This window comes from Periplaneta americana, chromosome 17 (genome assembly GCF_040183065.1).
Source record: "Periplaneta americana isolate PAMFEO1 chromosome 17, P.americana_PAMFEO1_priV1, whole genome shotgun sequence".
Classification (NCBI taxonomy): Eukaryota; Metazoa; Arthropoda; class Insecta; order Blattodea; family Blattidae; genus Periplaneta; species Periplaneta americana.
The window spans coordinates 58,527,483-58,547,906 of record NC_091133.1 but is presented as its reverse complement, the minus strand read 5'-3'; the positions used below and the strand labels follow the sequence as shown (position 1 = coordinate 58,547,906).

Below are 20,424 nucleotides of genomic sequence, written 5' to 3'. Positions count from 1 at the left end.
TATTCTGTTTGGGGGTGAAAATGACTGCTGATCATTTTCTTGTGGGGTCTGTGTCACAAAAAATTTTGTGAGAAAAGCCGATAAACATATGCTCTATAAAAAGATACAACGTAAGCAGATTTTTTTCAGACTACCCAGTATTTACACCTTACCTTTATCACTGATCTGATATGATATATTTTTCTGCCCCGAACTTTTCTTCTGTTCACCATTCCTTCGAAAGCATCCTTAAGTAGGCAGTTTCTTCTTAGCCAGTGACCTGGCCAATTAATTTTTTTCTTTCTGATCAGTTTCAGCTTTATTCTTTCTTTATCCACTCTTTCTAGCACAGCTTCATTTCTTATTCTGTTTATCCATTTCACACACTCCATACTTCTCCATAGCCATATTTCTAATGCTTCTAGTCATTTCCCTTCACTTCGTCGTAATGTCCATGTTTCTGTTCCATACAACTTCACACTCCATACAAGCACTTCACTAGTCTCTTCCTTGGTTCTTTTTCCAGAGGTCCACAGAAGATGCTCCTTTTTCTATTAAAAGCTTCCTTTGTCATTGATATCCTCCTTTTGACTTCCTGGCAGTAGCTCATGTTACACCCCAAGTATTTGAAGCTGTCCACTTGTTCCACTGCCTCATTTCGAATTTGCATGTTTACCTACTTCAGTCCTCTTCCGATAACCATGGTCTTCATCTTCTTTGCATTTATCTTCATCCCATACTGACCATAGCGGTTATTTATCTCCAGTAGCATATCCCTTAGTATCGTCTCCTCTTCTGCTAACAAAGCCATATAGCAAATCTTGTGCACTTTATTCATCTTCCTCCTACGATCACCCTCCCATGTTCTGTAAACAGTTCTTCACTAAATCCTCCAAGTAGATGCTGAACAGGGTAGGTGATAAAGGGCATCCTTGTTGTACTTCTCTCCCCATTTCTTTATTCCACTTCCCTTTGATATTTATTCTCCTAACCTGACTTTGACTTGTTATTTCATATAAAGATTACATGATAGCTTCTTCTCTTTCCAATCCACACCTATTTTCTTCAGGATCCCCTTAAGTTTATTCCACTCAAATGGTAACATTGGAAGAGAGGTACAGTAAACATTACATCGTTGCCTTTGACTTTAAATATAAAGATTTCTTCTATTATATGGTGACATTGGATTTGACACTGATAAGATACAGCAATTTAGTTAAGCAATCCTACTTGCAAGACAATACTTCCCCAAGTTCTATCGCAGTGATGGTTGAAACCATTTCAGAACTAGTATCTAATTGCTGTTCTCCCAGTTAATAAACAGTGTGTATTTTAAGTGCGTTCAGTGGCAAAAATGATAGCGTTTTTGACAAACATTACATATTACTTGTGTTTTACAGTTTAATTAACTATTTTTAATCATGGATTCTTCATGAGATAGTGGAACTACTGCAATGCCAATTCCGAAAAAGAAACAAAAGTTGCAAAGTAAATTTAATAGTGAATGGGAAGGGAAGAAGCTAGTGAAGAGGTTGTAAAGCGAGCAGAAGTAGCAATAAGGTGAGCTTGACTTCTGTTTCATCTCTATATGTTTCTTCTTTTAAAAATTATTATAATACTGTGATTATGACTTCACTTTTTGTCATCTTAAAGGAAGCTTATTATTGTGTGGGCTAACACTGCTTAAAAGAAGACGACTAGAACTCATATCATAAAATCTTGATAATTTCTTAACATAACTTCTATCTCGATTTTGCTCAATTGATAGTCAAAATGATTCACACACCAATATGACGCCAATAAGTTGTTTGAAGTTGTAATTAATAATAATTATATATCATTACAGAGAATTGGATTAATTTGGAAATTAATAAAACTGTTAAATATAGAATGGCAAATAATTTAATGACCACATTTAAATATAAAGTTTCGTGTGTACTAACTTTTTTCTTTTCTTTTTTTTTTTCTCAAGTAAATATGAAGATCAATCACTGTTAAATTTATTGAAGTAACATGGAAATGTGGAATGCACAATAGCGAGCAGCAATAATTGAAATTTTATTTTGCTAACAATTACTCAATCATAGCTGCTCAAAAAAGGTTCCATGCTATGTTTGCCAGGAGTGTATATCCTTCTCAAAAATCAATTTTGCAATTTGTTGAATTTCACAGAAACAGTGGAAATGTAACCGATACTAAATGTATGGATAGGCAGAGATTAGTACACAATGAAGAAACCATTGAAAGAGTGAGAACTGCAATCACTTAGAGCACAATGAAATCTGCAAGAAGGTTATCATAAGAACTTGATAAAAACTTCAGATGTACCAGAAGTTGAAACCAGCAGATTGGCAAAGTTCAATGTCATTTGGTGCTATGTCACACTATGATTGAATTCAGACTGCTAATCCAAATTTTGAAGAGAGTTTCATAAGGTCTGATGAAGTACACTTCCACTTATCTGGGTGATGAATAAACAAAATGTGCGAATATGGACTGGAATATATCCATGTGAAATTTATGAATGTCCTTTCCATAGTGCGTAAGTTACTGAACCTTCTTTGAGCAGTGATGATTGAATAATTGTTAGCAAAATAAAATTTTATTATTGCTGCTTGCTGATGAACTGAAAAAAAATCAGTACACATGAAATTTCAAATTTAAATGTGGTTATTAATTAATACTTGTCACTCTGTACTTTAGATTTAGACAATGTTAAATTAACTATTTCGTCTTTATACTCCGCACATTTATTGATCACCCACATTTGTGTATAAATAATAATTTTTGGTTAAATTAAAATTAGGTTGAATATATTTTTTTTAACCAATGCCACCAGATTGAGTTAAGCTTTTACATTTACTGTACAGACCCAGAAACAAAATTTGGACCACCATATAACTGGAACTTGGAAAATTCAGGTGACCTAATTTTTTTTTCTGTGTCTGTACATACTCCGGTCTGAGTAGAACAGGATGACTCTTATCATTTCCATGATGTATTGTGCTTAGTTGATGTCATTATAATAACAGAAAATTATCAGATTTCTCTAATTTCTCTAATGTCAAGTCCATAAAAGTTCCACATTAAAATTGCCTGCAAGAAATGTTCTCTACCTGCATTTAAGCATAACTTGCTACATTTTGGTTTTGGTAGAATTCTATATGTCGTCATGTTGAGATGTAACGATATCAGAGAATTTTCTCTTAAAAATTCTTTTTTCTCTCTCCAGTGATTCAGTTTTCACATGAGGGTCATACATAATATGTGCCATACTGAAACAATGTTTGCCTGGAGAAGAAGTTGACGTGACATTTATTTTTCTGAAGCAGGTTGAACTTCTGCTCTTGAATTGATGCCTGCCTATGCTGGCATATTACACTAAACCAGTGGTGACCAACTCAGCTGCTCTTATGAAACACTTTATGTGCTCACGAGCAAAAAAGAGCAATGTTGGTATTGCAAGCATTAGGATGATATGCTCTTGCATACTGCTCGTGTACAGCAAAGAGTGCTCTTGCATAAAGAGCATGGGTTGGTCATCACTGCACTAAACCAAACCTAGGTGTATTTCTCACCCACACTGGCTTACTGCACTAAGGCATGCTATGAATCCGGTTCCACATGGAGGTGACTTCACATACCGTCTGGAACACTCTTCTCTGCACATCAACTGATGATTGGAAAAATGCTAATGAAATGGAGTGAAAAAATGTTGACAGAAAAATGTCGAGCCTATATATGGGAAATAGCCACCATGGTGGTCTAGTGGCTAGAGCACTGGACTTACAATCTTGTGGAGCTGGATTCGATCTCCAGCATATCCTCGATTTGTAACTTGTGTTGGGCAAGTCCATGGTCCAGGTAACACAGGAATTTCTCCAGGACCTCTGATTCCCCTGCAGCATCCCAACAAATCTCCATCATCTCATCTCAACATGGGTGTAGCATAGACCAGTCTCCTATGACGCACCCTGGACAACAACTCTGTCAGTAACTTGGTCTACACAACTGACTTCATAAGAGTGAATGACAGAGTGTCAAGTGCCCGTCATTATAAAAAAAAATTTTGGGAAATGGGAGAATGCCAAGAAAAATCTGAACTGCAACCTAGTCTGCCATGGGTGTCACTATGGATTTTTCAATGAAAAATTCCGGGCTTGACTGAGGCTCGAACCTAGACTGCCTGAGCAATAGGCCAAATGTCTAGAACACACAGCCACTGCAGGTGCTTAACAATGTGCTGATTTTTCTGAGAAGTATGATTCAGATATGTTTTACTACCTAAAGGTAGCAGCATGTTTCCTGGAGAGAGGGAGAGTCTCCACTGCTATGTGGTCTGCTTGCAGGCTGTGTTTCAGCTTAATAGTGGCACGTACGAGGGTGGACCCAAAAGTAACCAGAACTGAACTGTTGCGTGTGCATGCTTTGTAGTTACGAGTTGTGCTGTTAGGTGGTGTTAGTTTGCAGTCTCCCGCGACCGTTAGTGAGGTGGCGTCAGTCTGAGTTAAGTGGTTTGTTTGTGGTGCTGTGTTGTTTGCGTTCCTGTTTCAACTGTTTGGCGATTAGTGAGATGGCCGACCACAAGGAACAAAGAGTGTGTGTGAAATTTTGTTTTCTGTTAGGGAAAACTGCAGCCGATACTGTTGGGATGCTTCGGCAAGCCTTTAATGATGATGCTTTGGGGAAATCACAGGTCTACGAGTGGTTTTCCCATTTCAAATCTGTCAACATGTCAACTGAAGACGTGCCACGCCCCGGGCACCCTTCAACAGGAAGAAATGACGAACATTGCCAAAATCAAACGTGCAATTGATGAAGATCGTCGAAAGACCATTGACGAAGTTTTTGAGGAAATGAACCTGTCATGGAGCATGGTCCTGCGAATTTTAACCGAAGATATGCACATGAGACGGGTGTCTGCAAACTTTGTTCCTCGCTTGGTCACAGATGACCAAAGAGAAAACCACGTGAGAGTTTGCTGTGACTTGAAGAGTGAAGTGCAGAATGATCCAAATTTTCTTAAAAGAATTGTGACTGGGGATGAGTCTTGGTGTTATGGGTGCGATCCAAAATCAAAGCAAGCATCGAGCCAGTGGAAAACTCCGAATTCACCACGATCCAAGAAAGCACGTCAAGTGTGATCCAATGTTGATTTGTTTTTTTGATGTGAATGGTGTTGTCCACAAAGAGTTCGTTCTGCCAGGACAAACAGTGAACCAACATTTCTACTTGGATGTGTTATGAAGATTACAAGAGAGTGTGCGACGAAAACGGCCCAAAATGTGGAGAAATAGGACCTGGTTGCTTCACCACGACAATGCTCTAGCCCACACAGCTCTGAAAGTCCGACAGTTTTTGACGAACAACAACATGGTGTTTGTGCCTCATCCACCCTACTCACCTGATCTGGCTCTGTCGGACTTTTTTTTTTTTTGTTTCCACAGATGAAGAAATGTCTGAAAGGAAAGTGTACAGTGATGTGGATGACGTCAATGAAAACACGCTAATGGCTTTGAACAGTATCCTGCCTCAAGAGTTCCAGCACTGTTTTCAGCAGTGGAAAAAGCGTTGGGACAAGTGCATTAATGCACATGGACAATACTTTGAAGGGGACTAAAGTACTGTGAATGTAGAGTTCAATTTAAAAAAAAAAATCTGGTTATTTTTGGATCCTCCCTCGTATTTTCTTTAATTCCTTAAAACTATATCACCTAGTTAGACTGGTCTTAGATATATTCAAGCATTACCTCTTTTTAAATAATACTACAATATCCCAGATGTTAGACTATTAAGGTTAAAAACTGTACTCAAGATTTACCAGAAAAATCATTTAATGAAAATGGTATAGTAATAGTCTGTGTGGATGATAGGTAAATATGTTCCATTATGAGCAGCACACTTAACAATACTGTACAAAGTTAGAACAATATCAGACTGTACAAATCAGTTAAGGGGGGGAAGATAAGGTTATTCCAGCAAAATACATTGAGAAGTACTGCACTGGTTTCCTACTAACTACACAGCCCAAGTAGCCACAAAGAAACAAGAGTTGTTAGTAGCTAACAAAATTAGTATTTTATCATGTAACGACTGTAAAAAGATCTAGTAAAATGTATCAAATATATTGAAATTGTGCAATTACTTGAAATTGTAAAGAACAGGAAACTCTGCCCAGCGACAGTTTTAATGCCTTAATAATAATGATGATTTAGTGCTTACAAAGTACAAGTGAACAAGCCCATCCAGTTGGTCATGCCACTTACTTGTGGAAAAATATTGTTATCTATTTGTGACTAGTGCTTAGGCCCTCCAAGTTTTGGAATAAAAAAAATGCATTAAATATAACTGCACCCAGGTTAGATATGAAATTATAAACTTTCTAATTATTGATACATACTAATCCCAGTTATTACGGGAGATGAAGCAGCTACATACAATGGAGTATTGATATATTGAACCACTCAGATGTGTCTGAAATTAAAATTTAAATCTGATTCTCATTTACAACAACCTTGTACTGGCTAGTTTAATTTACTGTGAAATATAAAAATTGTAACAATAATACAATATTAATTTTTTTAAGCTGATCAACTTGTTAACCCACTGGAACACTATGCAAAGTTTTGACGTCACAATTCTGAATGTATTTCAGAAAATAATCATTGAACACTTTTCAACGCATATTTATCCAAATATATATAATGGGTATAGTATTTACAGTCTTGAACAAGTGATACTGAAATATTTTGAGAAACACAATCAAATCTTCCATTAAATGTAAATCTTCAAGAGGTGGAGAAAAAATGTGTGTACATCAAGAAAAATGTAAATTAAAGATTAAAGGAAAGTTAAGTGAAGAGCAACTTTTTGAGAGGAGTTTGGATTGAGCTTTTTTCTTCAGCTATAGATTTCACGACATTTAAAATGTTGCAACTACTTTCGTCTTCAAGTAAAAAAACACAGGGAGAATGAGTAGAATATTTCCTCCTCCTCCTCCTCCTCCTCATCCGAAGACGAAGTAGATTCAATTTGAAATATCGTGATCTCTATATGTTACTATGGTCCATCCAAAATGATTACCGCTCTTAATGTAAACAAATGCGCATGCTACAGTCAATCGTGATTGGTTGCAGTCCTAAGTTCAACTGCTGGTTGTCATATGCGTGAAAGTAAACATTTACACTAAAATTAAATTGAATTCTTAGTTTTAAACAAGTTTTGCATAAAATAAATAAACGAATAAATGAACAAGACAGAAAGCTTTGTATCCTCTGTGACTTATTCCCATGACAGAAAGGCATCAATGTTAAGTATCTTTCCAGGAGTATGATACAAAGATAAGCAGAGAAAAAGAGACATTCTGGAGCATATGTGACAGAACTATGCGTGATAAAATGAAACCAGAACAGCCACAACATTACTCAAATTCGTGTACACAAATTCACCTTTTAAACATTGTGGGACAAAAACATTCAATCTTCAAGTACAAGTGACTATAAACAAAATGATATGACTGGTGTACGCGAATTTTTACATTGTGTGAATTTTTCTGGGCTGATATAAAACTTTTTTTTGTCACTTGTAGGCAACCCTTTGTGAAACAATCCTCAGTCCTGGATGAGGGGGGAAATATTGTGACCTATGTTGCAGTTATTTGTGAGATTTTCAAGTACCTGAAGGATTTTTAGATAAACTCATTACCACTACTGTTGTATGTGATAGAAATTTACAATAGAAATAGATTATTTAGTGAATGATTATTTGAGCACATTGTCTGTAACAGCTGACTTGAAGTGGAATAACAAAGAAGGTATTACATAAGAATAACTCAACCATAAATTTATTAATGCGCAATAATACTAAATTTCTTTGTTGAACTTGAGGGCGGTAGTAATTTTTCGAGACAATAGCAATGGGAAAAGTTTAATCCAAATCCCATTTGAAAAATCAATCAAAGCTTCTTCTTACATTCAAAACAAATAGCTTTCTTGGTAATTCTATAAATACACATAATCTCTGAGAGCATATATGAATTACAAGAAATTAAAATTCTGAATATGATGGGGAACGCAAATATTATCTATTCATTGCTATGTAGAATACTAAATGGACATCAAAGTGCACTAATGGGTTAATCTCACTGATTTAACTGCTATTATAATTATTTGCGTTTAAAACCAGGTTGTCCTACAGAAATTTCCAACCATTAATTGAAATGGATATTATATCACTGATATGTAAGTGAAAATATCTCTTACAGGAAATCAAGGTGTGCATTTCAATTTTTAATTTAATGATCTTTTATATGATGAATATTCTTATGAAAACTTAAATCAGTAAGTACAAGGATGTAAGGATATATGTAGTGTTGTTTCAAGTTTCTGGTAGATCTAAGTAACTACTTGAAAACATAAACAGTGAAAAAACTCCTCCAAAGTATCATTCAAGGTAATATTATTTTAAAAACTTTCTTAACTTTTGTACTCACACATCGTACGAAACATAAAAAAATTGTCATTATGCACAATACCTAACAATATAATCTACACACTATCATTTTAATCAACCAAACATTTGGTGGAGGTGTGACTTTCGTGAATAGTTAGGTGTATGGAGAGTGGTTTTGAAAATGATCATGATTACAGTGACATGTTAGTGATGATGATGATGATGATGATGATGATGATGATGATGATGATGATGATGATGATGATCCTTTAGAGGAAAAAAAAAACATTTTTGCCTGGCTGACTATATTGTATATGGACCCTTATGGTTTGCACAAGCCCTTTTACAAAATTAGATTCAAATAAAAGACTAAAAACAACAACAATGGCTTCATTAAAGCATGCTATGTGACATATCCAATTAAATTCACAAGGTCTATAATATATTTATATGTATATATATATATATATAGTTCTGTAAAAATTGTACAACTAAATATTCATTTAACTAATATGTACAATAAGAATGGGTGTCTTTTCACCTTTAATAACAACAGCTAGGAGTAACATTTTTATGTACCCATCAAACACCCTGGCCCAATCATGCATGCACAACATTCACTCCGTGTGAACAAGAAACAATTTCTCTTTAAAGCATTTGAACCATGTAGTAACACGTACTTTCTGTGAAGTACTATGCTGATAGAGACTGAATGAAGACAAAGTCTAATTAACAATTCATATTATGCCAAATGGTTTAACATCATTGTAACAATTGAGATCTGATGCTTTCCTTTAATCGGTTCACATGCCTAAACACTGGAAGTATAGACACTATTTCTTCTGAAAGAATTATGTTGACATGTAAGTGATGAGCAACATTAACAAAAAATAAACAAGTTTCGTAACAAATTTTAAAAACCTTTATAGTGACAAATAATGGGAATGTAAACAAGGGAGAAAAAAATGCTGCCATTGCCACTTTGTAATATTCAAAATCGTGTTGATTATTTTTCCAAATGGCAATAACATCAAGAATACATACATAAAAGAAATGGAAAACTGAAATTCAAAGACAAATGGAAGGGTGTTACATCACTGTTTTGTCAACATTACCTTACAAGAAGAAGAAATAGATAAATTTAAATATTCTCAGTTACGTTGTTAAATGTACATAATAAATAAGACTTCTTTACTGGTAAAAAAGATAGGGAAATGACGAAAGAAACTATTCAATACAAGTAACAGAGAGCAATAATAATGCTTTCTTTAAACTATTTCTTATATATCAGATTTGTACAATTCTATCAACCTCAAATATATTTAATACAATAATTTTAAAAAAAAATCACAACACTGCCAATTTATTCCTCTTGAACCAGCCACAGAGACGTCACGAACCAGTCGATATTGAACTATGACTGTGGTCAACAAGCAACACTTGAAAGTTGCAAGGGAAGGCTATTCAAGATATGCTAAGAACCTGTGCTGTTCTAATATCTCGATAAAGGTTCTTTCATAAGTATTTCATAATAACATAATTTATGGTGGTATCCTGCTCAACATTAAAATTTATTAAAAATTTAACATTTCTTTCAATAAAATATGTCCAAATACAACACACATAAAACTCAACTTGAAAACAACATAACAAAACTTATGAAGTGGAGGAGGGGGAAGTGGCACCAAGTTTCAACTAACTATTAATGAAAAAATATCCCTGAACAAATGAAGGGAATACAAGCCTGTAACAATATCCTTTCAGTAAATAATATACTTAAGCCAAAGTCTCAAATATTTGTTTACAGAGATGTTTGTCATTCATTGTGAATATTCGATTTAAACCAAATTAAATTTATTTGTAAATGTACAAACCGTACTATGATGCCTCATTAAGAACTGTCAATTTGAACAGTTCAATTTTGTAATATAAGTTAAAAGTGTAAAATTCCACAGATATGGAGTAATTTCAGCATATATAAAAAAAATGAATTAAGTATTTTTAATATTTCCATACTTATTTTATATGTATATATGTACATATGCACTTACACTGCATGTACATATATTTCTTTCTAAGAACTTATCAAAAACATTTAGCACTCATGGCTTTATTTATAAATTAGAATCTCTCTTTAAATCTTGCAATTATCTCCACATGTATCTGAATACTATAGCTTACAGGTAATAGAGACTATATTTTATGCAATATACTTTATATAACAGTTATAAAGTAGTTAAATTTGTGCGTTCTTTGTATGTATGTGACTACAGCCTATTGCACATTACTTTCGGGACATTAATAATAAAAGAGTTCCATTGCCAGTCACAAAACATATATAGAATCTCTCAAAAAAGTGTGCGGCTGTTAGAAAGATTTGAACTTCTCTCATGTTTACAGAAAGAAGCATAGTTAAAATCCATGTAACTGGGGGGAGGGTCTTAGCTTTCCACATCATATATATTCTAATTAACTTACAACCCACCAAGCAACAGCGATCACAAAGTTCTTGCAACAAATACTGCACATCCTTACAATTCTTTGACACACACTTATTAAGTACTGATGGATCTACCATCTTTACATGCTACTAATTTCTCTCCTTCCCCTGCAACATTAGACTTTATTCGTCTCCCTCCCCCTCACTCTGTATCACGGCAGTGCACTAGAAATGTCAGATGACCAGAATATCATAATAGGTAGTGTTATAGGATATAAAGTAACAGTAGTTCTTTAGAACATGAACAGCAAACTTAAGAAAGAGTACCACTAAAATTAAATTATTTAGAAGGTGATACACTACTACAATTATTCTTCCATTAACATTCCCCTAAATCCACTCGTGGGATGTATGATTCATCCAGCAGGCACCATTATTATGTATAACAAAGTCAGTCACAATAGTTTTTTTTAAGACAGTAAATTTTGGGACAGAGGTAGTGAAACAAAAGTTAAAATATTCTGTTGTTAGAAATAAATTAACTATACGAGAAATTAATGATATTCTGAATGTGCGTTGTTTGCCAGATTAAGCAAAACTACAAAGTAAATGTTACTGTTATGGGCTCACAGAGTTGGACAATTTGCTACAAGCAGTAATGTACTCCACTAATACTCGTAAATAAATTACAAAAGATGCAGTCTTATGGCTGAATGACTTGGTAATCCGTTTATCAATGAAAATTACATTGAAAATAAAAATTTAAGTACAGTATTCAAATTAGAGCATTTTGTGTGAATATGTGATTTGATTTCGGAATGTTTTTCAGAAATTACCATAAAACTAAATTAAAATTGTAATGTAGCATATTGCTGCCAGAATGACGAGAAAAATCTCCGTTCAAATCCCAGCGATTGTAAAGGGAAATTTTTTATGAATAAAGTGTATTGGGGTATTTTATCATAGTATTTTCATTACTCTCATCAATACTCCAACATAACTTTGCTAACACCACCGAAAATAATCATTACCATATCTACGAATTATAGAAACCAAAACTGATAAACCCAAAGCACCTCCATCTGATGATTCATTTATTATTAAGATTCAGTTAATAAAACCATTTGTTGAAATACTTTCAATTATGATGGGTATAAATCTGTAATTTGCTCTGCAGATTTCAGAACATTGACCATATAATATATCAGGTCGATTAATTAAAAATCTCACTTGGAGATGTGTTCAGTCCTGACAGCCAGCGCACTGTATTATCAGACTTATAAATGAGCATCATTTATGACTAGCTCACTTCAATTTAATATAAATTTAAGAGAGAAATATAAAAATCATGGAATAAATGATAAAAAATGAAATCTAAGTAAATAATTGATCAGAAAAATAAATTATAGTCAGAAAATCAAAACTGACTAGAAAGAGAGGTGGCCAAGAATAAATGACATTGCCACAGTAACTTCCTAACATTATCCATCAAATTAGAACATTTTTGGCTCTACTACATTTTCATCTATATATTGTAGTATCTGTAAGCAGTAACAGACCATTTCAACATACAAAATGTTATGAAATAATGTAATGTTGGTTGGTTGGTTGGTAGCCAATGCTCTGGTATTATGGCAATGAAGCCATCAGCCGTCTTGCAGTCCAGTATATGTAATGTAAAATATATCATCTTCGAAAATTTACTTCAGCTCACACTTTCATTTTCATTATAGAAAACAATGAAATTGGCGTGACTTTATCACAGTTTTTATGAAACATTTAACTGAATTTATGCACTACCGACAAGAATCATCCTCATTTCATTTTATAGTGACCATAGAAAGTAAAATTAACACAGAAACGTGCATACTGTATTTAATTACAAATATGTTTTCATATCTTGACAATATTTCAGAGTAATAATCATGTCTTTTTATCTGAAGTCTGATTAGTGTAGTATGTTACTAGTCAGTGATGTATGCAAGAGAGGGAAAGGAACTGGCCAAGCTACTCCATTATCTCCTGACTTAGTTGCCTCATGAGTGATTTCTTATTGATATTACTTATGAGTTGCCAACTTTTTTTTAAGAAAATACGGGAGATAAGGAATCTACAAAATTTCATATAGAAAATAAACAAATTATTCGGTTCAGTTACTGAAAAACAACTTTATTCTACACTTCGGCAGCTAGGCTTAAATTAGGAGTATTTTGAGACGGATTTTGCCTCGCATAATAGTCGAAGTTGACTGTAGTTTGCAGCTCTGGTTTGATTAGATGTGTTGTGCTCCTATTTCGAACATCTATTCAATTATTATTCATGAGATGAAACGTCCTCTTTGTACGAGCATTACTAGTTGGTATGCTTAGAACAAAAGTAGTAAGTTTATCCAAATTTATAATATTAACATGGTTTGATTTTAAATGGGTGAGCACTAAAACCTATTTCCGCCAAGCATTACTTTCTATAAAGGCTGCAGATTTTAATGCATTTCTTGAGCAACAAAATTCAATGTATAAATCATCACCATTCACGGCAAAATTAAATGTTTACAATTACAATTTTTACACTATGCAAAAATAAGGGAGAAAAATGCTCGAAGAGAAGAAAAATACGAGAGCCTAGAGTCTGTTAAAAATTGGAGACAAATACAGGAGAACACGGGATATACAGAAGAGTTGGCAACCCTACTTATGAGGTTCAAACATGTCTTCGGACAGTTGGCTAAATAATGTCTTTAATATGATATGTCAACCAATTTGTGACAATCTTATTATGACAAAAACGACAAAAATCGAAGCTGTGCTATATAGCCTTACTCAACAGTTTTCAAAGTATGTATGTATGTATGTATGTATGTATGTATGTATGTATGTATGTATGTATGTATGTATGTATGTATGTATGTATGTATGTATGTATGCATGCATGCATGCATGCATGCATGCATTATTTCAAATTAAGTAATACACTCTTCGAAATAACATATATCACCAACAAAAGTAACAATTATAAGAATCTGTGACAAGTTTGAAGTCGATGGAACAGTGCAAGATGTGAAGAATGGATAATACTGAAGAAAGAGAACTTTGATGACAAAGAAAGTGTTGTTGTAATGATGCACACTTTCACATGATAGAGAAATCTGTGAGGCAATATTCTCATGAAACTAGTATCAATAAAGCCAGTGTTAAAATAATTTTTCAGCCTCAGAAATGGAAGCCTAACATTCCGAGATTTCTCCAAAACTACATGAAAACAACCCAGACAGGCGACTTCAATTCTGTTCGTGATTCATCAACATGTGTGAAACAAGGGAAGGTTCTCAAGATTCAATTGTTTGGACAAATGAATTCACGTTTAAACTTAATGAAACAATTAACCGATATAACTGCGTATACTGGGCTAACAAAGCCCACACATCATTGAAGAAGAGCACATTAATCTACCAGGACTATCAGTATAGTGTGGTCTGTCTTTTAGAGGGATGATTGGGCTGTACTTCTTCAAAGTGACTGCCACAGTTGTCTCTTACCTACAAATGTTGCAAACCATCGTTCCTGGCCTTAATGACCTTTTTAACAATGAAGATACATATTACTTTAAACAGGATGGGGTACCACCTCACTTTCAACTCAATGTGAGGAATTTTATCAATCGTGCATTCCCTGAGAGATGGATAGGATGAAAAGGGAGTGCTGTGAAGTACCCACCTCAATCTTCGAATTTAACCCCCATGGACTTTTACTCTAGGGGGGTTGTAAAAAACCAGTGTACACCGTAAAACCACGAACACTGCAGGACCTGAGAGAACAAATTGAACATGCCTATAATGCTATTCCATTAGCAACAATACTGTCAGTATGTTACTTTGTTCTCCGTTTCCATCAACAATGCATTGGAGCAGAAGGTGGCCATTTTGAACATTCAGTCTTAAGGTACACAACACCACAGAAACTGTATATCTACTTGTTTAATTAACGAAATATATTGTTTCAAAGAGTGTATATATTAATTTGAGACAGCTGGTATATTGTTGGAGTCTGATTACAAATTTGGAGCCTCTGATTACAAATTATTTTATTTTATTCTTTTCCTCAATTTTTGTCTGTCTGGGCATAATTTCAGTTTTTCTGTTTCCCTCCATAATTGATGTATAAATTTCCTTTATCCAAATGTCAAGTGGTCTTCCCTTTTTCCTTCGTTCAAGTAGTATCCATTCTATGATTCTCTTTGGTGACTTTTCATCTATCATCCTTTTTCTGTACTCATACAATTATAACTGTTTTTGTTGAATAAAATCAATAATTGAATTTTGAACACTCGTCTTTTTATTTTTTTCCTGTTGAGATATTCTTGCAGAACATCTCCAAAAGTCTATCTGTTCTGTCATTAATTTTTCTATTAACTGTGATTTCATATTCCATACTTCTAATCCGTATATTTAACTTTTACGTGATAATAAACGAGGGATCTTACCCTGATAAGTCCATAACATAGAACTATGTATTATTTGTTATGGAAAGTATCCTCTTCACAAATTTGTCATTGATAAATTAAAACTCTGTTGTCCGTTTGATTTTATTTGATTTCCAATGATACCAAATTTGTGCTTTTAAACCATATACCCTATGGCACGTATATATAAAGATGTGAGATATCCTGCAACTCTATAATTTAAATACTTGTCTACTTAAATGCCTCTTTGTTTTAGAAAAGAAGGCACACTTTGTAATGAAATTAATGATTTCATGGTCTCTAGGATATGACGACATTATAAAGTTTAGATCATTCTCAGCAGGGGATTTAATCCCCATGGACTTTTACTCTAGGGGAGAAATAAAAATGTAAAGTAGTAGTAGTAGTAATAATAATAATAATAATAATAATAATAATAATAATAATAATAATAATAATAATAATTTAGAAACTCTATAAACATTAATTATGTCTATATGAAAGTAATCTGACAATTAAGCAGCAACAAAATTTTAATACTTCTTTACTTCAATTGAAATGTTTATCACGGTTTATGTTGCTTAATTATCGACTCTTCGAGAAAAAAGGACTTTATTACTTACTACAGCCAACTGAATGAATTCTGAAAGGAGAGCTGAATCTTGTAAGATCGAGGTTTCAGCGATTTGCTTAATTTTTTTTTTTTTTTTTTTTTTCCTGTTATTGAGATGTAAAATGATACTGGTAACATCATTTGCCTCCATACACTGCATCTTTTCTGTACTGCATAACAATTGTAATGCACACAGTTTAAGAATCTTTACTCCAATTTGTCCCAAACTGTAAACCTACTTATGGATACAGTAAATACAATTCCAAATGATATATCTGAATCATTGAGAACTTTGAGCATATTGTAAAATTATAATGAGAGTGCTCAATGAGAGTTCGTTCTAGATGTGGAAATTATGTCAATAATTAATTCGTGATGAAACAAGGTAACTTGCTCTAACTAAAACTGTAAGCCAATAATTATTGTCTCATTTACAATTCAAATCTGAGTTAGAGAATATTAAGTATTCAAAACTAAACAAAATTCTACAACAAATACTTAACAAAGTTCCTCTTACAACGGGAACTATTAGTACATTAAATGATTCGTAATGTATTATTCTTGATAAGAATTGCATTGTATTTAGGTACTTTTTTGGTGACATGCTTTGATTTTAAATTACCACTTCTCTGCTTCTAAAGCATTACAATTATCAGTCGTCATTATCTTAAAAAAAAATTAAAAGTCCTACTATCAAGCAAACAACCACATGTTGGCACACACAGCAGAACCCATTTCAGTAGGAACATCAATCAGAAACCAATTTACATTCTTCTTTATATTACAATGAACTTATTAAAACACACCTTATGATTTGAAAATGGAGAAAAAATACTCCATGTGTTGTACATACACAGAAAATGTTAAAACAAACCCCCGACGAGTGGTTTATAATTCTTTTGTTTTAACAAAGGACAGGCTTCTTGGAAAAAAAAAATCATGGTATACATAGAAAGTACACAAAATATGTGCCTTAAAATACTGCCATAAGGCATTGCAAGACAAAGTTGGTGGTGGTTTAAGGAAAGGAATGTTAATATCAAAAAGTGGATGAATTTTTTTTGTTTTCTTTTTTTATTTCCATGCTGTATACTCAAAAATATGCGCTGAACGGCTCTTCGACTTGAAGGGTCCGTAATTCTAGGCATGGCAGCAGGTGCTTTCCAGTTCATCCAGACTTGTGGGCAACAAACACTATGAATGGCACACAATGGAACTGCACTCACCATGGACACACAACACTCTTGTTGGCTGGTTGGTCTGGTCATGGGGCAAACAAACCTTGACTTGGTCCGGCACTCTGGCCGTCATGTTGCTACTACAACTTATCTAAGCGAAAATTGTCTTCTGTTGCAGGGTCTGTTATAACATTCATCTCCGGGTCTGTCAACATCTGCAGACCATCAAAGTCGATAGGATCGAGACCCTCCCTCAGCATTTCATCTGAAGGGAGGAGGTCAGTGTCAAATGAGCCTGACATTGCTGAACCCAAGTCTTTGACAAATTCATGCCGTGAAAGGTCTTCTCCCGTGCTTGAAGAGAAATCTGAAATTCCAAAACAAAACATATTACAAAAGATGAGGGTCTCTTTTCTCACTGTCTTTACAGTAATCTGGCCAGACTAAAATAGCAAGAAGTAAGAATAACTTTTTATAAGATAATATATTTCTTGATGTCGGCAAGGCATTTGAAAACATTGGTCACCTGCATATTCAGAAGACACTTGAACATGCTTCTATGTCACAACAGCTTAGACATATAATAATGGCTCTACAAATGGGCAACTCAACAGTCATAAAATGTAATGGTCAGCAAACTGCACTAATTGAATTTAAGAGGAGAGTAATGCAGATTGCACCACTATTAGCAGTAATCTATAATATAGTGACGGATTTTATTTTGGAGCTATCACAGCTATAGAGCTGTGACGGAGATATCACAAAATATGGTCGCCAAAAAGTACGATTATCAACTGGTTAAAGATCTACCTAACTTACAGTGCTTGGATGATCTCGTTATCCTTGCAAATAACATTGAAAATGTATTGCTACTTATTGACACAGCCCTCCAACGTTTAAAAGAATTTGGCTTAACATTGAATGCCTTTGAGTCAGTTGCCTTAAATATAATTAATGGAAAACTTGATGGTTCCACCTTTGTCCATTAACGCTAATTGTGAAATCCACTCCCTACAACATAATGACACAGTTCGATATTTGGAGTAAACTTCTCTGACCAAATAATATTTAACGAACACAAAACAGCATATGAACTAAAATGAAGTCTGAATCTTCTTGTCAGTAGCCCTCTACTTAAACCAGAACAAAAAATTACAGTCATTCATCAGTTCATTACACCATCTCTGATCTATCGCTTTCAAAATTATAACAAACTGAAAATACCATAAGCGTTCCTAATTACTCTTGACAAGATGATAAAGAGTTCTATAACAGAAATTTTGCACATTCCAACAGATACACCATATGCCATGCTTTACTCTTCAAAAAAGATCAAAGACCTCTGAGTTTACAGAACTCAATGGGAAGCTGTATGTTGTGATTCCTTTATTATGCTCCTTGCGAGGCTGCCTCAACTCTTCCTTATTCTCTAATTTCGCCCGCCACATGGTAAATCTTAGAGAGCTGCCTTCTACCCTCGCCGCCCTTGTTGAGCAAGGGGAGTACGGCCGGCCACCCAGGAAGAAGAAACACATTACTCGTAATGACCGGCTACCTTTTCCCCCACCGATATTGCATCACCCTGCCAGTGCAGCCCACACAAGTAGTTCACTTTAAATCCGCAAGAGAGCAGTCAGGCGAGACAAGTATCGTAAGTGGAGAAAATGCGCCAATGTGACGTCACTAGTCACGTGACTGGGGGAGGGGAGAGCCATCCAAGTCACTACTATAAAAGCTCGTGTCTACCGCGCTAGAGATCAGAGTTCCTCTCATCTTCAAACCAACAACTTCTCTTCTCTCCTGATCGCTTCAATCCCTCACAATTCTCTCCTACACTATTCCTGGCTTCGACTCTTTACACTCACCCTGGCTTGCTCAACCCTAGTCCTTCTTTCAAACCCCATGCAGCGGTTGGAGTTGCAAGCTCGATAGGTGAAGGTACCTAGTTCACACCTCCCTCTTACTCGTCATAGTCTTTCTTTCGAGCAAGTTTCGTTTCAGACACTCCTGTTACCTCTAACTTCTTATATCTACCGTCCTTGCTCCATTGACTTCGAAAAAAAAAACCATACATGAACCAACAATATCATACTTCCAACAAAAATATAACAATGACAACTTCTCCGTCATTGGGTTGATGACTGGAAGCCATGGCACCATTGCAAGACAGTTTTTAAATTTCAATAAAAATTTCTCCATTCCAAAGAAAATTTGTTTAGATGTAGCCCTTCTTGCTTTGAAAGGTTCTACAGAAATATTAAACAAACATTTATACAATATGAACTGAAGACCAAATTATAGTCCTATTATCATCATTTTTCTCATAATATCATGTATTGCCGTAAGTATTGAACCTTTGTTACTGTTACAACTTTGTGTCAAGAAATTAAAATTTGTACAGTATTCTTTGTCATTTAGGCAGTCTGCTATCGTAAGAGGAATGTTCATATATACAACATTATATTTAAATAAGTGAACTAGTCTTCAGTACTTTTAAATTCAATCTAACAAAAATGGTGTCATGATATGAAAGTACTATAAAACAGAACTGTTGATATAATAATGCAAATTTATATCAAGAAAATAAAATAGATTAACGTTATACATCTTGATTACACACGTTTTACACATTGTATCACTTCTTAAGAATATAAGGTTAATAACAAATTTTCACGTGTTAAAATGAAAACTAAATTGTAAATTACCTAGTTGACTAGTTTTCATTTTAACACGTGAAAGTTTGTTATTAATCACAGGAATTTTTCTTTAAAAGGGGAATGTTCCTGTGTTTGTTCATGATCTGGAAATTAGGTTAAGCTTAGGTTTAAGATCTCTCTTGGCACTTCAGAATAATCTTACTGTAATATCATCGGGGCAGCGTAACTCCGCTTTCCAGGCACTCCAACCTCAGAAGTGGGTTACAAATAAGCCATTGCCAGGAGAGACCAGAAATGTCAAATGTCAACCTGGTGGCATTGGGGGGGGGGGGAAGTTTGTTATTAATACTACATATTCTTCTTCTTCTTCTTCTTCTTCTTAAGGCACTACAACTTCAAAATTGAATGTCTTGATCTTCTCAACAATTTTTCTTCCAGGAACTTCTATTTTGTACGACCATCATCCAATCCATGATTCTTAGCTTCCTCAAATCATTCACAATATCATCTTCCCAGCGGCTTTCTGGTCTATCCACTGCTCTAGTTCGCAGGAGTTCTTAAGATTAACATTATCTTAAATTTCAGACCTCAGAATTTTCCATAATTTTATATAAACATAGACGAAATAAAATCACAATTTCCACTTCC

The 20,424-nt window shown here is 34.4% G+C and overlaps 1 protein-coding gene across 5 annotated transcripts in view; it reads right to left on the bottom strand.

Annotated features, from left to right (window-relative positions):
* Positions 1–9,154: 9,154 nt before the first annotated feature.
* Positions 9,155–20,424, bottom strand: part of Crtc (CREB-regulated transcription coactivator) — a 208,639-nt gene continuing 197,369 nt past the window's right edge. For all 5 annotated transcript variants that reach the window (XM_069815536.1, XM_069815535.1, XM_069815533.1 and 2 more), the window contains one exon: positions 9,155–17,486. In XM_069815536.1, the coding sequence (XP_069671637.1) occupies positions 17,260–17,486 (227 nt within the window). In that variant the 3' untranslated portion in view covers positions 9,155–17,259. The remainder of the gene's footprint in view (positions 17,487–20,424) is intronic.